General features: G+C 34.2%; 1 protein-coding gene across 1 annotated transcript in view; it reads right to left on the bottom strand.

Moving 5' to 3' along the window:
* Window positions 1–1,800: 1,800 nt before the first annotated feature.
* MGAT5_3 (Alpha-1,6-mannosylglycoprotein 6-beta-N-acetylglucosaminyltransferase A) overlaps window positions 1,801–20,740 on the bottom strand; it is a 42,492-nt gene continuing 23,552 nt past the window's right edge. The window contains exons 13-17 of the mRNA XM_051209802.1: window positions 17,952–18,098; window positions 13,012–13,158; window positions 4,420–4,539; window positions 3,375–4,082; window positions 1,801–2,014 (exon numbers count right to left, since the gene is read on the bottom strand). Of these exons, the coding sequence (XP_051075266.1) occupies window positions 3,399–4,082; window positions 4,420–4,539; window positions 13,012–13,158; window positions 17,952–18,098 (1,098 nt within the window). The 3' untranslated portion in view covers window positions 1,801–2,014; window positions 3,375–3,398. The remainder of the gene's footprint in view (window positions 2,015–3,374; window positions 4,083–4,419; window positions 4,540–13,011; window positions 13,159–17,951; window positions 18,099–20,740) is intronic.

Raw genomic sequence — 20,740 nt, 5'->3', positions numbered from 1 at the left:
ACACGGACGCCAATCTTGGTCCTTCTTTGGTACCATGTGTAACGGCGAGGCCCAGGGGCTGTTGGATGGTCTGATAATACCAAGTTGCATCATATGTTCGAATTCTCTTTTAGCTACTTGCAACTTGCTTGGCGGTAGTCTCCTCGCCCTGGCGCTAATAGGTGGACCAGTGGTAATGATGTGGTGTTGCACCTGATGTGGATTACATTCCTTTTGATAATCTGATTTCGTGATGCATTCGTATTCTGACAGAATGTCGTTGAAAACGTTGTTCGTAGGTTTCATTATCCGTACACCATGGATTTCATAGTCGTTGGAAGGTGTACCATCTACCTGTAAACGTGTATTTGCGTCGGTTAATCTCTTCTTGGTCATATCTACTAACAAATTGTAGGCACTGAGGAAATCAGCTCCGAGGATGGGTCGTTTGACTTGGGCAACTATGAAAACCCATGTGAATCTTCTGCGGAGTCCGAGGTCTAAAATAAGTGATTGCTCACCGTACGTTCTGATAATTGATTCGTTAGCCGCTACTAAGGACAATTTAGTGTTTGTCGTATGTTGTCTGCGTGAGAGATCGAGTGGGATGATGCTGATTTCTGCTCCAATATCGACTAAAAAGTCTGAGCCAGAAATGCCATCCCTGATGTGAAAAAGGCGGCTAACTTGGTGGCCAGTAACAGACGCCGCCATTACTGTCTGGCCGGCTCGTTTCCCTGATAATCTGGCTTGTTTGTCGTAAAGTTGCACGGTTTAGTGCAACGACGTGCTTTCTCTCCATAATTCGAGTGATACCAACAAATGTCAGCTGCCCGTTTGGATGACCTAGTGCGAGGTCTGGACCTTGATCGCTTTCTCGAGATCGATCTGGAAGGACGAGAGTGGATCGTGGCAATGGTCGCCTGCAACGATGCTACTTGCTGAGTTAAGTGTGCTATTTGCTGCTGAATGTCCAGAGGGGGGTTTATAGCATCTCTACTAGAGGTTTGTACCGCGTAGATTCCGCGACTATCGGGATATATTTCCATCATCTTATCAGCCATGTCAGCTTAGTCGTCGAGGATGACAGAGGTTCCTGAAATACTGAGGATTTGTCTAACACTATGTGGTAACCTTTGTAACCACATTTGCTTAAGTAGCGTTTCGTCTAATTTGTAAGGGCCGGCTAGCTGTCGCATGTGTCGGAGCAACTGTGAAGGTCTCTTATCCCCTAGCTCGCACGAGGTAAGCAGTTGTTGTAAACGTTTTTCGTCTGACAGTGATGTGCGTTGGATTACTGCAGCTTTTATCTTGTCATAAGGGTCAGTTTCTGGTACGTTGTCAATCAGGTCACCAACTTCCGTTGCTACTTCTATAGGTAGAGCACCGACGACGTGGGCATATTTAGTCGCTTGCGAACGTATACCCCTCGCCAAAAATAGTGCCTCAACTTGAGCAAACCAAATTCTAGGGTTGTTGACACCGTATGTTGGTAATCTTAGTTCAGAAATAGCGTTGACTGAGTTTAATACATTATCTTCTGGCTGTGATGAATGAAAGGGGTTGGTTGATGGGCTATCTATATCGATAAGTTTATTAGGAGAGTTCATAATGTCAAAAACAAAAATGGTGTGTCGTGCCAAATAATAAAAATAAAAAATATGTAGGTATATATAATAGATGTCTATAAAAAAATCGAGGCTCACCAAATAATTGTGGTAGACCAGACAGATATGAACGCGAAAAGTATAAACAAAGTTACTAAGGATCAATAGTAATATTAATATATACAGTTAATTGTTACAAATACAATAAAAATTAGGGACGTTACTTAAATTGACCAAACGTTGCGTGTTCTGATTAGGTCCGGTAATGTAAATCCACAATTATAAATGCTTGATGATTCTGAGCAGGTTGGTGAACTCTCTAGTGATATAATCCCACGTAGAATGTGATATATTCCAATTACAGTGTAAATAGAACGAGGGATGCGTGAGTAGTAATGTATTTGCGAACAAACCAAAAGTGTGTCACGCTATGTTAGAATCACAACGGAAAAAGTCGTCAAGGTCAATGACTAAAACAACACGTACAGTCATTTAATGATGAATGTACATACAGTGAAAAATTGACAAAACAAATACAAATAATATTAAAAACTATTTACAAAATAAGCTTGTCAGTCATATCTCCACACCATGAATGTTATCCAATGTTATGCACCCACCAGTGATAGCAACCATGACGATAAAGATCAAGTTTATAAGAGGTTGTAATCGATCATAGCGAAGTGCTCAGGAAGTAACTTGACCATCATGATGGGAGATCTAAACGCCAAAGTCGGAACGGACAACACCGGATATGAAGATATCATGGGATGATATGGACTGAGAGGGAGAAAGAGAAGCGAAAGTGGGGAGAGATTTGCAAACCAATGAGAACTCAACGAATTGGTTATAGGCGGCACAATATTCACGCGCAAACGCATAAGCAAAGCCACATGGGTCTCACCGAATCACAACACTGAGAACCAGATAGATCATATTTGTATCAGTAGAAAATTCAGAAGGTCAATGGAAGACGTGAGAACCAGGACAGGAGCTGACATAGCTTCAGATCATCATCTACCTGGTGGTTGACAAAATTAAACTGAAGCTAAAGAAGTACTGTACAACTAGGGAAACAGCATTAACAACAGCAATTAACAACAGCCGAACACTAGCAGAGAAATTCAAGGCACAAGCTGAATACACAGAAGAAAACAACCAAGTGAAGAAGAGCATCAAAGCCAACAAGCAGAAATATATGCAAGGACTAACAACCACGGCGGAAAAAACTGCAAGAGAAGGAAATATCTGATAAAATACTTCTGAACTGTTGTCATGAATGATATAGTTTTTCTGCCTGTTATTTACTTATCTACTGTGTAATCCACTAAAATTCTCTAACACGAATTCTGTATATAACCCCAAATTTCAAGTATCTAAACCGTACGACGATTTTATAGGCTTGAAAATTATTCTAGATTTCCTGTTAAGTATATGGAATGACAGTTAATATATGGCTTGTGGGATAAATGGCTGCTCTAATTTTATATTTCAAATATTTCATTATTAGGTTTTTTATAATAAACCCACAAACTATACAATTCTGCTGGTCTCGAATATCTGAATTCTTTAGTCATAGTAGTTGTGTTTCGTTTAAGTACTATTCCTTTTTACAAAATTTAATTCTATCCAGGTAAAACAGAGATGTGATTTTTTTTAAAAGAAATAATATAATAGCTTCCCATTGCCAATATAAAATCATGAATGTTTAAATGTTGCAATGAATTTATTTAAAAATAATTACAGAAATATAAATATAACAGTTGGTAAAAGCAAATAAAATGTTACCTGAGAAATGTGTGTTTATTCTTTTCATAAACAATTAGAACATAAAGAAATCTGGTTAGGAAGAGCATCACGACAAGGACAAAAACGAGAAAATACATCAGATCCATTAAGAGTCCCCGAGGCAGTACAGTCAAACCATTCATGATTAGCTTGAAAAACACATGAACTTGTTGCATCGTCCCAATATGGTGCCATTGGACTAGTTGTGTAAGTAATATTAGGACAAGAAACACCGAGATGTTGAAGGTTTAGTCGATGATTAACACTTGGAAAGTGTTCTGGAGAACAGCGAAATGCATAAAGATAAGACAAGTTTTGCGAAGGCGTAGTGTGAATAGAACGATAGTAGAGGTAGCCATTCTGTATTTGGGGATGATGTGTTTTGTTGCGAATGGAGTAAACAGAAATATCGGGAGGCAGTAATAAAGCATGTTCTGAAGTTCCCAGATTTACACACACATCTGCACAAGATTTACCACGAGATCCCAAAACTATCTTCAAACTTGATGCTGGAGGCCATGAAACAGTAGTGCTAGGGACATCTAGGTAGTTAAATTTAGGAGGCGCATCAGCTTTTGCTATCGGCAATGGAGACTGGATCAAATTTTTGTAAAAAGGTGCAGCGCAGATATTTTGTCGTGTCAAATAAGCATTAAGACGTTCAAGAAAACCCCATGGAGTAAATTCGTGTGGACGATAACTTCCACTCTGAAAATCGATAAACAGTTAGTAATTAAATATTCAAAGGGAATGAATAACTCAATTGTTTGAATATACAGATGCAATGTCTCCAAAATGAAAGGTTCAGTGTTATATGATTACCTATTCTCAAGTATTACAATCTCATCTATGTTTAAATGTTTCTTTAGTCTTTTTCTATTAGTATTTTACTACTATGATATCACATAACTACGATTGTTTAGTTTTTAACAATTTGAAATCCCTTTTAACTGTTTGATTACTTGCAGTTACTAATAATTCACTTTCTAGAATAATATTAATTGTAAATCTGTAAACATTCAAATAAACACTAATAAAATCTCACCTTAATAGTTTTCAGAATACGTTTAGCAGTTTGACGTATCTGTGTTTCGTTACCCATATCAATTAAATAAGAATAAGGTTCACTGATATGATTTTCAATATACGGATGTTGACTAGTAAGCTAAAGAAATTTAAAACAAAACAAAAAAATAGTAAAATATTAAATGATATTTAATTAAATTTACTACTTACCAAGAGAATAACATGAATGTAGTAAATAATTTATTATTGAAAAAGTAAATTGTAATTTTAAATGTTTATAATAGATTTTAAATAATAATTAAATTATAATACAAAAAGTATAAAGATACGATTATATCTTTATCAGAAGGAGTTTTGTGGAGATTTTAGGAATTTCACTGATTGAAATCTTGGAGTTCTAGTGAGAAGCCGTTACCAGTGGAGTTCAACTAGGTCTGTTGTGAGATATCAACTCACTGAAGACAATGGTGTACGGTGGCGCAACTTCGTGGATTGGTTGAAGTTAGACATTAACACCATTGGATGCCGGCTCAGTGGTCTAGTTAGTTAAGCGCCTGGCGCGAGACTGATAGGTCCTGGGTTCAAATATCGCGCGGGATATGGGACCGTGGATGCGCACTGCCGAGGAGTTCCATACTAGGAGGAAACAGCCGTCCAGTGCTTCCAGGTTTTCCATGGTGGTCTAGCTTCAACTAACTCATGATTTCAATCAGTGATATTATATCTTTGTCTGTACATGTAGCTTCAAATTGCTACAACTGAATTTGATGATGATTGTTATGAAAATATCAGCATATTAATAAATTTAATAAATACATAAACAAAACAAAAAAAGTGTTGTAATTCATAGTACACATTATTAATCAATTCAAAGTATTAATATAAGAGAGAGAATTCCAAACTAATTTTAAGTTAATAATCTTAAAGAATAAAATTTATAAATTTAAGTGATTAATTTAATCTTCTCAAACATTCGTTGTTAATACTCAATATTTGAATAAGTGATTTACTTTCATGAAAGTGTATAAGGAGAATTTATTCTGCAATAGGATAGTCGATTAAATACCATTTCAGAACAAGAACAGATATTTAGTTTTTGAATAGCCTAATATATGGACGCCAGTTAGATTGGATGATATCGTCGATGAGCTTATCACTTTTGTGGCCTTGAATCTGACTAATTAGACAGTATGTTGATCGATATATATATATATATATATATATATATCGCCAATCCTAGTGTATAATTATCAACTTGGATCAGTCAATTACGAGAATAAAGTTTTGAGTACGTATATTTTGTACACTCATTTATCTAGACAGACAATCAGAGAAAATAAGCGAATAGAAGTGAGCGAAGCGAAATAAAATGATGCTCGGCGGGAAAAGCATATCAACCAACTCGATTTAATTAGGCATGAATCGATATTTATAGTCACGTACACAAAGAAACAATAAGTTACAGTCATGTAATGAGTAAAGTTTAAAAACAAAATACACACATATACCCTCATATAAATACAAAGTTGATAAGTAAATAATTGACAAGGTCAAAATGTGACTCAACTAAAATGAATAGATTGAAAACTAGAATAACTTATGTGAGCTACAAGTTTACTATACTTGATACAGAGAAAAATTTGACATTTTCATAATGAATCTATTCAATGAATTATTGAAATTATTAAAAATGTTAAACAAATATCATGATAGACTTTATAGTATGATTATGATTAAGTTCTGTATATTAAATTTGGTCAGTAAATAATGTAAAATTCTTTAAGAATTATGATTATTGTTTTCTTTTTTTTTCATTTGTCTAACAAAGAGAATCTACATTATTGTATTCAAATATACAAAACTGACAATTCAATAAGTAGATATCATATTCTCTACTTTATTTTAAAAAGAAAATTCATATTTCGTTTAATTAAGGTGAAATAAGTTCAATAATCTATGAACAATATAAAAGACAAAAGAAAACTATCTACTTTTGAAAGGGTGAGACTACAGTTTATGTATGAACCAATCACATATAAGATTATAGGTCTCGGATATTGGCGCGAAATTCATTCATTCATTTGGGTAAATATAGTTTTGACATTATAGCTGATGTCAGTTCGTGATGAAAACCCGAAATCTAATTCCTAACCTTAATCATCAACTGTAAATTATAATTTCAGTTCCTCACACAGCTTAATAACCCTCATTTGGCTCTAGTTGTTAAGTGGACATGCTCAAGGTCAGTCTGGCGTCGCTCAAAGGTCGTCCATAAATTATAATCGCACCTCTGAAAGATACTAATCCAATTTTAAAAAATATCCACAATCACTTCAATATAAAAAAGTTGAAAACACGAAGTTCAGAGAAGGGATCTCTTTTTGTTAAAGTATTAATTCCATGAGGAAATATGAATATGAATAACAAAGATGACGTAATAGGAAAATTATAATACGAATAATAACAATTTTACAGCTTGATAATAAATTCGTTGAAAAGAGATCCCTTCTCTGAACTTTGTGTTTTTAATGTTTAAATGGGAACTTCAATATAACACAATAATTTTCATAAATATTTATACTTAAATTAAATATAATTCAATATTTACAAGAATATTTGTCAAGATTAGAATAAATAGTTTGATAGAAATTGGGCACCGATTATAGAGAAGGTATTCTATGTGAAAACGATAATTGAAATAATCTCAGCGATTGAAAGTTAAAATAATTCCAACGTTTCGTCCAGCTAACTTGTTTAGACCTGGAGCCCGTCTGCGGCTATTGCCGGTCCCAAGCTCAGATAAAGGAGGAGGGTTGCGAATGGGGTTAGCGACCGCATCCCGTAGAAAACTAATTCGCTAAAAAAACGCTAACCAGCAAAAATTGTTCAAACCATAGGTAATGTATGTAAAAAGTTAACAGAGATTACATTATAAAGTGATCAGAGATTTCAAATATCAAAAGAAGATTATTTAATCGTCAAGACGTTAGTAAAGAATGAGAGGACGAAAATAATTAGCAAGTCGAAAATATGACAGATAATTGTCCAGTTTATATATATGAGAAAGAAATGAACGACGTAAAGATCATGATAATTGAATAATAATCATAAAATATTGACTAGAGTTTAAAAAGTATATCGAAGCAGCACCCACGGACCTCCCAATAGATGTTGGCCCACCAACAATTGAAGAAATAAACATGGCCATCAGACAAATCAAGAGTGGCAAAGCAGCAGGACCAGACAACATTCCAGCAGAGGCACTGAAACCAGACGTAGCAGTCACTGCAAGGATACTCCACATTCTCTTCAATAAGATTTGGGATGAGGAACAAGTATCAAGAGACTGAAAAGAAGGACTCCTGATCGAAATACCGAAGAAAGGAGATCTCAGCAACTGTGATAATTACAGGGGCATCACTTTTCTCACAATACAGGGAAACGTCTTCAACAGTGTATTGTTAAACAGAATGAAGGACTCCGTAGACGCCCAACTTCGAGTCCAACAGGCAAGATTCCGTAAGGATAGATCGTGTACAGACCAAATCGCAACTCTACGGATCATTGTGGAACAATCAATTGAATGGAATTCATCACTCTACATCAACTTCATTGACTACGAAAAGGCATTTGATAGCGTGGACAGAACAACACTATGGAAGCTTCTTCGACACTATGGCGTGCCTCAGAAGATGTTGAGGACGATAGATCCCCAAAACTCATATTTTTTAATTTCATCTTATCGATTAAATTATCGATTAAATGTTTAAATATTTGAATGGCAGTCAATTGACGAACTTATCGATCAAATATTTGAATGGCTGTCGATTGATGAACTTACTGATTAATGTTTAAAAACATTTCACCATGACAATATCGATTGTAAATATTTGTATAAATACTCTTGATTTGTATGTCTGATTGACTTGACCTGATATCTGCTGATTGCCTGTAGAATACACTTCTACGTCTTATCAAGACTTATTGATCGAGTTAGCTGATTTGGGGACAACGGACCAGAATAGCCTATCGAGCCTCTGAATCCTGATCCTTCGTTTCGTTCCGAATAAGCCGAATCAGTAGTATGATTCAAGTTTAACGAACCTGACAGAAGATAGTCAATATCATACAGAATTCCTATGATTGATTAAACTGCAGAATCGTGCATGGAGGACAATTGACAGACTCGTTCGAAGTAAAGACCGGTGTCAGGCAAGGTTACTTACTCTCACCCTTTCTCTTTCTCCTACTGATCGACTGGACCATGAAGACGTCAACATCTGAAGGGAAACGCGGGATACAATAGGCATCTCGGATGCAGTTGGACAATCTAGACTTCGCAGATGATCTGGCCCTTCTATCCCAAACGCAACAACAGATGCAGGAGAAGACGACCAGTGTGGCAGCAGCCTCAGCAGCAGTAGGTCTCAATATACACAAAGGGAAAAGCAGGATTCTCCGATACAACACAGAATGCACCAATCCAATCACAATTGACGGAGAAGATTTGGAAGATGTAAAAACCTTTACGTATTTGGGCAGCATCATTGGTGAACACAGTGGATCTGATGCAGATGTGAAAGCGAGGATCGGCAAAGCAAGAGCAGCATATTTACAACTGAAGAACATCTGGAACTCAAAGCAACCGTCAACCAACACCAAAGTCAGAATTTTCAATACAAATGTCAAGACAGTCCTACTGTATGGGGCAGAAACCTGGAAAACTACGAAAGCCATCATCCAGAAAATACAGGTGTTTATTAACAGTTGTCTACACAAAATACTTAGGATCCGTTGGTCAGACACTATTAGCAACAACCTACTGTGGGAGAGAACAAAACAGATCCCAGCGGAGGAAGAAATTAGGAAGAAGCGCTGGAAGTGGATAGGACACACAGTGAGGAGAGCACCGAGCTGCGTCACAAGACAAGCCCTCACATGGAATTCTCAAGGTCAAAGGAGGAGAAGAGGAAGACCAAAGAACACATTACGCCGGGAAATGGAAATAGACATGGGAAAAATGAACAAGAATTGGATGGAACTAGAAAAGAAGGCCCAGGACAGAGTGGGTTGGAGAATGCTGGTCGACGGCCTATGCTCCATTGGGAGTAACAGGCGTAAGTAAGTAAGTAAGTAAGTAAGTAAGTATAGTAAGTAAGTAAGTAAGTAAGTAAGTAAGTAAGTAAGTAAGTAAGTAAGTAAGTAAGTAAGTAGTAAGGTAGTAAGTAAGTAAGTAAGTAAGTAAGTAAGTAAGTAAGTAAGAGTAAGTAAGTATGAGTAAGTAAGTAAGTAAGTAAGTAAGTAAGTAAGTAAGTAAGTAAGTAAGTAAGTAAGTAGTAGTAAGTAAGTAAGTAAGTAAGTAAGTAAGTAAGTAAGTAAGTAAGTAAGTAGTAAGTAAGTAAGTAAGTAAGTAAGTAAGTAGTAAGTAAGTAGAGTAAGTAAGTAAGTAAGTAAGTAAGTAGTAAGTAAGTAAGTAAGTAAGTAAGTAAGTAAGTGAGTAAGTAAGTAAGTAAGTAAGTAAGTAAGTAAGTAAGTAAGTAAGTAAGTAAGTAAGTAAGTAAGTAAGTAAGTAGTGTAAGTAAGTAAGTAAGTAAGTAAGTAAGTAAGTAAGTAAGTAAGTAAGTAAGTAGTAAGTAAGTAAGTAAGTAAGTAAGTGAAGTAAGTAAGTAAGTAAGTAAGTAAGTAAGTAAGTAAGTAAGTAAGAGTAAGTAGTAAGTAAGTAAGTAAGTAAGTAAGTAAGTAAAGTAAGTAAGTAAGTGTAAGTAAGTAAGTAGTAAGTGGTGAAGTAGTAAGTAAAGTGAGTAAGTGAGTAGATAAGTAGTAAGTAGTGAAAGTAAGTGGAGTAAGTGAAGTAGTGAGTAGTAGTAAGTGAGTAAGTGAAGTAAGTAAGTAAGTAAGTAAGTAAGTAAGTAAGTAGTAAGTAGTAAGTAAGTAGTAAGTAAGTAAGTAAGTAAGTAGAAGTAAGTAAGTAGTAGTAAGTAAGTAAGTGAGTAGTAGTAGTGAAGTAGTGAGTGAGTGAGTAGTAAGTAAGTAAGTAGTGTAAGTAGTAAGTAAGTAGTAAGAAGTAAGTAGTAGTAGTAAGTAAGTAAGTAAGTAAGTAAGTAAGTAAGTAAAATTATAAGTAGTAAGTAAGTAAGTAAGATAAGTAAGTGAAGTAAGTAAGTAAGTGAAGTAAGTAAGTAAGTAAGTAAGTAAAGTAAGTGTAAGTAGTAAGTAAAAGGTAAGTAAGTAAGTAGTAGTAAGTAAGTAAGTAAGTAAGTAAGTAAGTAAGTAAGTAAGTAAGTAAGTAAGTAAGTAGTAAGTAGTAAGTAAGTAAGTAGTAAGTAGTAAGTGAGTAAGTAAGTAAGTAAGTAATAAGTAAGTAAGTAAGTAATAAGTAAGTAAGTAAGTAGTAAGTAAGTAGTAAGTAAGTAAGTAGAGTAGTAAGTGAAGTAAGTAAGAAGTGAGTAAGTGAAGTAGTGAAGTAAGTAAGTAGAAGTAATGTGAAGTAGTAAGTAAGTGAGTAGTAAGTAAGTGAAGTAAGTAGAAGTAGTAAGTAAGTAGTGTGTAGTAGTAAGTAAGTAAGTAGGTAAGGTGTAAGTAGTAGTAAGTAAGTAAGTAAGTAAGGTAAGTGAAGTAAGTAAGTAAGTAAGTAAGTAAGTAAGTAAGTAAGTAAGTAAGTAAGTAAGTAAGTAAGTAAGTAAGTAAGTAAGTAAGTAAGTAATTCGTTACTTTAATTTCATAGGAATAGAAAATAAATTGATTCGAAATTGTCATTGGCTTGTATCAGTTTTGAATTTGTGAACATCAGTTTAGATTTCTGTTAAAGTGATGGTGTTTACTAATTATAGTTTATCTTCTGTTATAAAAACAGAATTAGAACTAAATAAATAAGCATTTCATGGTTGTACAGTTGATCATACAATTAAGACTCTGAATTAATTACTTGACCGACTACACCTCAATACATGATACTAGTAACAGGTTTCTGAAACCTGTTAGAAAAAAAACCGACTGTTTTCTTACGAATGCCGGCGTTTTGAATAGAGAAAGTGAATAGTGTAAATTTAAGTCACTGAAGAAAGATCATTTCAAAGTATCAGTTCTATATTTTAACTAGATTCCTACATATGTGAACGGGTTTCCTGAATCATCTTAATCAAAACTCGGAAAAAAACTGATTGATACCATTAGTGAATTAGATACTAGTTTTATATTGATGAAGTATTCGGAGATCTTTAGCAAACTGTATAGTTTGAAGACTGATAAAATCAGAGATCATGCATGTGGAAGTCACTTCTAGTTACACAGCCAACTTACCCTTTATGTATCCCTTTGTGACAATCCAATTATGAGTACCTATCGTATAATAATTGTGAATCTTAACCTTCTCCATTCCAATTTGTTCGGTCATTTTCATCTGCATTGCGCGTCGTTTGGTTTTGTATGTAATCGAAAACAGTACCTTGTAAAGTTTGAAGACTGCTCCAGTGAATTATTCAAGCGAGTTTCGATAAGGATCGGGCCAGTGTTTAAACATACAAATTATTCCCTACTTTTAATAACGCTGGAAGGTCAGTTTTAAGAGTATGATGATAAGCACAAATATTAATACCGTCTAAACACACACTACTGAACCTAAGAAGTACTCAGTCCGTAACGCTGCATATGAACAATTGCTTGGATATAGTAAAGGTTTAATACGACGAGTTATCGAATATCTACAGTTTAGAAGGGCTAATCAAGAAGTCGAAGTAAGCTTGCTGAAACGACGTATTGCGGAATTATTAAAAACAAATGAGTGATGAGACTTTGAACCAAATTGGTATTATTTGTTCCAGCTCTCACTATCCTCAGATCTGTCTCATCTGTAGCGTCATCATCAGCACTTAAACAGTTACATGTACTAAAAATCAGCATGAGAAGTCATGTCAGCATTTAACAAAAACAAAGTTGAACAATTCGCTTCGAATAAAGATTAAATGATTATCGGAAACAACGTTGTAAGACATCGCTGACACAAGGAAAATCAGTGAGGAAAGGAAAAATATAGATCATTACGGGTGAAAAGCGGAACCAAAATACTGAAATAATTGGATAAATGGATAGGACTAGTGTCTGACCATTGACCACAGACGAAACTACTGAATATTGCATCACGAACTGATCCTAGTCAAATATCTAGTGAGGTTAATTACGAAATTCAGAAAACATCAGTGAAGGCTCTAAAGTACAAACTTTTACTTACTGATATGGCATATCGTATTAAAAATTAGTGAGCTAAGAAGATGAAGCTTACCATGTCTCTGTTATATTTGGTTTCAGATACACCTTCCTAGTACAGATAAACCTGTGCTTCTGAAAGTATATCATATAGACTCATTTCATCATAATCTATTATTACTGTTGTCCGGATAACATTTTCTTCCACTCATATGAACAAAGAGGGTTACAACATGTCCGCAATATGAATAATCAAAGTGATTCTGGAGACAACACTACAAATGTATACAAGCTGTAACTTTTCATGGAAAGGTAAGACAATAGTTTAGTTAGTCGTCCGTAACATGATATACATAAAACGTTTGCTAGTATTTTATAAAAATAGTAGACTTCAAAAAATTGCACTTACACCTCGCGAAGTGGGCTTATCAGAAAAAAAAGCTTGGTTGCTTCTACCGTGAGGCGGATCAAAACGAGGATTAAGAAAAATAAGACCATTAGCGATTGCTTCTAAAGGCGCAGGACCTTCGTAAGGAAATCCCAATCCAATCAATATCTAGAATACATTTTAGAAAACATTCCACTAGTTAACAAAACAGCGGTTTATGTTCTTACACAAACAAAAATAAATACACTCTCTTTACAATTAATCAATTAAAACTCGTCTCTCAACAATTTCAAAGTTACAACTTAACTCTACACTTGAATTAATTTCAATCAAATAGATCTCCACTAATTAAAGATATCACATGAAAATGTATCATTATGATACCATAAAAACATAGTTCGTTCCACATGAAATCGGTCACGTTAAACTGTCAGATAATCATGTTTCACGTAATTTTAGTTCACCTTTTATAGCCAAGAATAACTAAAAGAAATAAACTAGGAAGATGCAATTGAAAATGTGACATATTATACATACAAACTATCAACTATGAATGACTAACGTCTTATGGAGGAGTACAACTTGACACAAACTTAGCGAAGAATACCATACACTTAATCACATCAATATCTGCTATTTTCATCCATCATAAATTTTAGGCTGTGATAAAGTAGACAACGCCTTCATCAAAACTCAATCAAGATTTGACTGGCAAAATTTAAATTAATGACCACAACAACATGCTGGGAGGCACACTCATAAATTACTTACATACTAATGAATCAGTTATCAAGATAATTGTAAGGGAAATTACAGGTCTTATATCTTCATTGATTATATAGGTTCCAGTAGTCAACGATAATGACCATTCTCTTTATCTCTGTGATTTTAGAATCCTCAGTTGGTTAATAGATAAATATAGTCTGACATTTACAGAGTATGTCACAGAAATAACTAAGGAACGTTCAAACAAGAAACATATCCAACTTCTCAAAAGCCTTGAAAATCAACCGGTTGAAAATAAATTTCCGACGGAACCAAAAAGGTATGTGCACAATTTTTCCGGTACTGAATTAAATAAAGAAAAACTTGAAGTATTAGCACTTGGCCTAAAATTCTGTGATACACGAAACCGCGTAAATCAAATCGATACAGACATCCAGTTTGAAAACCTAAATCGTCAGACATCAGATCTGGTCCCAACCTCTGATCAGGAACTTGAACGTTTCAAATCAAACCTAGTTGACTGTTGCTATCAGTTTAAGAATAGTAGATATAACTACAGAAGTATTTTAACTAAGAAACACAGAGGGGCTATCATGGATCTCATTAGTGATGAGAATCTGATCATCACAAAACCCGATAAAGGAACAGGAACCGTCCTGCTTAACAAAAAAGATTACATTGACAAGATGAATAACATCTTGAATGATCTTCAAAAATTTCAGAAACTGAATAACCAAAAAGATGTCAATAATAAGATAGAGAATGAAATGACCCGAACCTTAAAAAAGCTCAGAGATCAACAAATGATTCCAAAAGACGTATACGAAACAATTAAGCCGATAGGTACACATTTACCTAGGTTATACGGATTGCCAAAGATACATAAACCGGATATCCCATTAAGGTCAATTCTGGACATGTATGATTCCCCATATCATACTGTAGCAAAGTGGCTAGTAACTGTTTTGAAACCACTCCATAATCGCCTGGTAAAACATAGTATTAAGGACGTATTCCAATTCGTTGACAGGATTAAAAACATAAACACGAAAGAGAAGACGATGATTTCTTTTGACGTAGCATCACTGTTCACAAATGTTCCACTCAGAGAAACTGTAGAATATATTTGTGAACGACTTAGGGAACAGGAACTAGAAACGACAATCCCTGTAGAGATCATCAAAGAATTATTACTAAAATGCACTATGAATGTACATTTCAAATTCAATGGGGAAATCTACAGACAAATAAATGGCGTCGCGATGGGTTCACCCCTGGGTCCCATATTGGCAGACATTTTCCTTTCTAAACTAGAAAACGGCCCACTGGCACAAGAGATCGATAAGTTTTCATTGTACTGTCGATATATGGATGATACATTTATCCTTTGTAACGAGCATACGGACTTGATAAGAACACTCGAGCAATTCAATACAGCTCACCCGTCCATAAAATTCACATGTGAGAAAGAAAATGGGGGTAAAATAGCCTTCCTAGATGTTCTGCTTACAAGGAGAAAAGATGGATCGCTAAAAAGAAACATAAACAGGAAAATGACCTGGACGGGTCAATATACTAATTTTTTCAGTTTCGTTCCTCTACAACAAAAAAAGGAACCTTATCAAGACACTACATCATAGAATCAAGACTATATGCACTATGGATACGATTGAAGATGAAACAAAGACATTGTTTACAACCCTGAAAGAAAATGGATATCCAGAGAAATTTATAAATAAAAACTTAGCCAATAAAAGACAGCGTAGAGAATGCCCAACGGTAAGTAGAAAGCCTCTATATATACGCTTACAATTCAGAGGTGACGCGCCGAGTGAAATGTTAAGACTTAAGTTAAGTAGATCAATTCAAAGGACTTTTAGCGCAGCTAAACTACAACTAGTATTTTCCACACGACCATTAATCACTCCGAGGTTGAAAGATAAATTACCTAGACTAGCCACCTCCTGTATCTATCAATTCAACTGCTCCTGTGGAGCAAGTTATATTGGCAGATGTTCTAGGAATTTGTACATTCGGGCTCGTGAGCACCTACCCGTGTGGTTAAGCAAAGGTGTTGTCAAAACTGTTAACAGCTCCATCTTAGACCATTTAGTCCAAACAGGACATACAGCCGACATGGAGCAATCTTTTGCAATAGTTTATCGTGTCAACAACAGTCTACCTAATTCCGTCAGACTGCGAATCCTACAGACGGCTGAAGCAATTGCTATTCGGATCAAAAAGCCAGAGCTTTGTATCCAAAAGAAGTATGTTCAGCCACTCCTTTTACCCTGGCCAACTAGCTAATAATCAATCTTAAAATGTGGTGACGTAATCTGATTAATGTTCATTTTATGTCCCAAACTTATTATTGTTATTACTGTTATTATTATTATTATTGTCTTTACACTTGATAACCCTTTTTGAGGAATTTATTCAATATCCACCCCTGAATTTACTATATTTGACCTAATTATTTTACATATTACGCAATTTCCGATTTGTAATCACAATATTATCTCTCTCTCTCTCTCTCTCTCTCTCTCTCTCTCCTACCCCATGTTGACCATATTTATTCTGATAATTTATCTCACAATTTCACTTCGCTTATAAACTGATTCAAGTTAACACTTCATATTAGTCATCCCAACATTAACGATTTTATTTTATATAACAAACAATTCCTGATTCACATATTACAATTTCCAAATGATGTATTTTGCCTTAAATCTGGCCAATTTTATGGATTATTAATATGGATTTATAATTGTAGAACCTGATGAGAAATTATTGAAAAGAATATTCTTCGTTCATACAATTGTGATTTACAGATAGTTTAACTTTAAGACGATCACGGATTGCGACTGCACTGAGACATAATATATCGTAATGTTAGATTTGTGAAACCTCTGGGACTGTATGTTTATTGACTAAAGTTTTCTGCAGCACAGAAATGGACGACTAAAGGAAACAGGTCGAGAGACATCGAATGAATAGTTGTGGTTTATGCAAATGTATAAAATCCTTGATTCACCAATCAAATTAGATTGTAGGGCCTCGCTCTATGTCGAGCACATCTAGGTTGTTCCAGCCTTTGGACAGGACTGATCAATATATTCATTGCTCTTAAACCACATTTTGACCTTGTCACTTATTCGCTTATCAACCTTTACTGTTTTTATGTAAGCGTATGTGACTTATTTTTGTGTGACTATAAATATCGATTCACGCATGGTTAAATGGTGTCGGTTTATTCGCCATCTCCATTGCGCATTATTTCGTTTTGCTTTGCTTTCCGAACAGCGATTGTACGAATTATACGGATTCAAAAATCCTTTCTCGTATTTGACTTATTTAATTCCGTTATCCACCGACGCGATTTAGGTCGATGATTATACACAAGGATTAGCGGCACGTATATTCCAATAACAAGCACCAAACGACCCAATTAGTCAGATCTAGGGCGGCTAAAGGATACCAAATTAGTTAAAGTCTTGATCGAACATATATACTATGTTCTTTTCTGATGTCCTTCATAAACTTGATTGTAAACCAACAGATTTCGAAATCAAACTGTCTAACCGTGCAGTTTCATCCAAAAGACCGATTAGTATGTCTAATACTGATCTATCGTATGATGTTGGTTTCTGAATCGCATCAGCTAAATTTTATCGGTTTCTTTCCCCTTTTATTCACAACCTTGTGTTGCGTGTGTGAGACGGTTCACTAATTCATTGGATCCATTATCATTATTTTGGTAAAGTTAATAGATAGTATTCACATTCAGAGAAATTATAGGTGACACTGAATAGATAACTGGAGAATTTAGAGAGGGGAAGGACCCTGTGAGCATAACTAAGATCAATTGTCGCTTGACTTAATTCTCTAGTGGTATAGTATTGTCACCAAAATCATCTTCACTCTGTTCATCAATCGAATTCCTATGAGATAGAATTAGTATGCGTCAAACACAGAGTTCGCTGCTAATATTTCACTGATATCTTGAGAAACAAACAATGCTAGTGACTATTTACGATGAAATGCCAGTTCGTCAGCTTTGTGGTCATTAGTACGTTAAACTCTATCATCATAATTCTTAACACTATTTAATGTTGCACATTTCTGTGAGTCAGATTATCAAATAGTTTCTTACTAAGTCCAGTTACAATACACTGAAAAAACCCAACCTTTTTAACAGGACAATTCAACATGAATGCAATTGCATATAAACTTACTTGAGCTTTCGACATTAACTCTAAATATGGTTGACCATATTTCATTTGATGTATATGCACAAATTTTGGCAACTTATCAACGCTATCCATCACATTTCCATGTAATTCAAAGTAATCAGATAAAATTTTCAAATAATTTGTTTTATTCTTAAGAGAAAAAATGATTTGATGATGTACACAAAGATGAGTAAATTAATGAGAGAAACAATAAATAACAATTAATGAATATAAAAAATGCAGTTAAGTCAAATAAAACACAGTTGAACATTCATATTTTATTTGCAATGAAAGAAAACAATGAACACAGATTTTGGTGGGTTATTTTATTACAAAACAACGCGCAAAATGCAACTGATCTACTGATAGTACAATACTAATTATGTTAAGTATATGAGTGTGAATGTTGAATAAGTAACTAAATCAGTAAGATTATTTTGACCAAATGATGATATAACAACAATAGTTACTTCACAATCTAGTGTTAATGGACTTTGTGGAAATGGATAGATATATGCATTTAATTTTAGCCCAGAGTAGAGTTTGGGTATTTATGTTATTGAAGTTTTTTAAAACTTACACCTAGCTGAAATCAACTCTTAAAATAACTGATTGCTAAGTCAGATGTAATACCACAGATATGGAAAAAATACACAAGTTCTGGTAAGTTATCAACTTTATCCATCACATTTTCATGTAATTCAAAGTAATCAGACAGTTCTCAAATAATTTGTTTTGTCCTAAGAAATAAGATTCTCGAGTTAATTTGAAGAGACAGAAAACACGTATTGAAAATGAATAAATTGCAGGTAATTGAAACAACGTTTTTCACTTAAATCGAAGATTATGAAATATATGTATATTTTATCTCTTTTAAGTAGTAATGTCTGCAATAGTCTATTTGCATTGATGTATATGTGGATAAAGAAAAGGACCAGTGAGTTTAAACAATTTGGCGTCTCTCACTGTTGTAACAGTTTATTTTGATTATATTAGGCCTTCGTTCCTTTATAATTAAATTCTTTGGTTTGCAAAGTTCCAGTTGAACAGAGTGTTGGGCACTTAATACTGCCGACCTAACAGATGTAGTTGTAATTTCTCATATTTTTTAAATATAATAAAATGATATATCTATTAGATTTGGTACTTGGTATTCTACTTGGTGATGGATTGAGTAAAAAGGTTGCTATGACATTGGATACGTAGTCGTTTATCCGGAACACTGACATTAAGCATCTCCTGAGAAATATGTTTTTATTCATGCATTTCTATTTATTTCTTCTTACAGTGGATGTGACTGCTTCTTCTTTAATGGTGCTTAAAACATTCGTGACCGTCCAATTAAATGTATTTATTGATTTGAAATGCATGAGAAGCTACCATTACTTCACTATCAAAAAAATAAGGCTACGTTATTTTCATTCGCCCTCAAATGAACAACTAATTACAATGGGAAATAGTGTGACTGATAATTAAACTCAATTGCTGAGTCACGTATTGTAACTAGTGGAGCCATGTTATGATGGGGAGACAACAAGTAACTTAACTGACAAATAGGACTGAATTAAGCAATATTGACCTAAATACTGTCAATTATCTCTTATTACTTTGATTTTGAAGACTTTACAAAGATTAAATAAAGCCAACGTATTACTCAGAATATAATTTGCTATTTTGCTGCTTTTATTTCATTCTCAGGGACCCAAATGAATGAAATTGACTTATGAATAATGTACTGAGATGAAATAAACATTTAAAAATTGATTTGTCTGAAAATTTTATACAGCTTGCTATTTTGCAGCCCTTCATTAGACGTGACCTTTGAAAACAAAAACGTCATGTGTGAAGCAGTTGGGGATTAATGACATTGTAGTAGGGATCATATAACATAACAAACTCCCTGATGCTAAAAACACGGATCATGGAGTTTTAGCTCAGTGATTCACAGGTATCATGTTTGTAACGAAAGCCTAATTAACTTGCTTTTATTATAAGCCAAGTCAGGGGTATACCATACGAGAAAAACAATTTTCTAGTGACTTCTGGTTTGCGATAGTTCACCAGATGATTTTAGATTATGGTAGGAATTACCTTTGCATTTTGCCAAATATATACAAAACTACTCACGTAGAGAGAAAAACAAATATTTCAAAGTAGACCCTGATAGCGTTGTTTTTGAAAGTAAATTCCAATATGTAAATGATCTCAACTTAACTAGCTGTTTACTGTGTAAACAACCAACGACTACGTGCAAATGTTCAAATAGTTACTTCTGTTTTCTGAGACAGAAATAATTGTTGTCTTTTATTAGTATTACATCAAGAAAATGTCAGGGAATACATGATAGTGTTTTCAGCAGGCCGAGAGATTATAAGTTTCTCGTCTATCATCTACTACTCTTTTTTGTATACCTATCACATCATCTTAAAAGTGTAATTTAAGAGTCAAATGTATTTCTAACAATGAAGCTAAAAATATTAACAAAGTAATGTCTACTGAAACTTGGTATTTTGTAAAGGAAGAGCTCGTTAAGCGTTTGAAAGTTTAATAAATTGAAACATTTTACCAATATATTTTGAAACAACAATTAAAGAGAAAAGTTTACTTAAGGAAAAAATATCAGTAAACCAATAGGTTATTAACAATAACTTGCAAATTAGCAAATGATATGAAGATGAATTTATGAAAATATTATATTATTATTATTACGAAATATCTTAAAATTAAAAATGTACATCATTCATTCTGATTGAATGACAGAAAACAATTATACCCTGAAGTAATTATTTATA

The sequence above is a fragment of the Schistosoma haematobium genome, chromosome 1 (assembly GCF_000699445.3).
Source record: "Schistosoma haematobium chromosome 1, whole genome shotgun sequence".
NCBI classification, from domain to species: Eukaryota; Metazoa; Platyhelminthes; class Trematoda; order Strigeidida; family Schistosomatidae; genus Schistosoma; species Schistosoma haematobium.
This window is presented reverse-complemented; position numbering and strand designations above follow the sequence as displayed.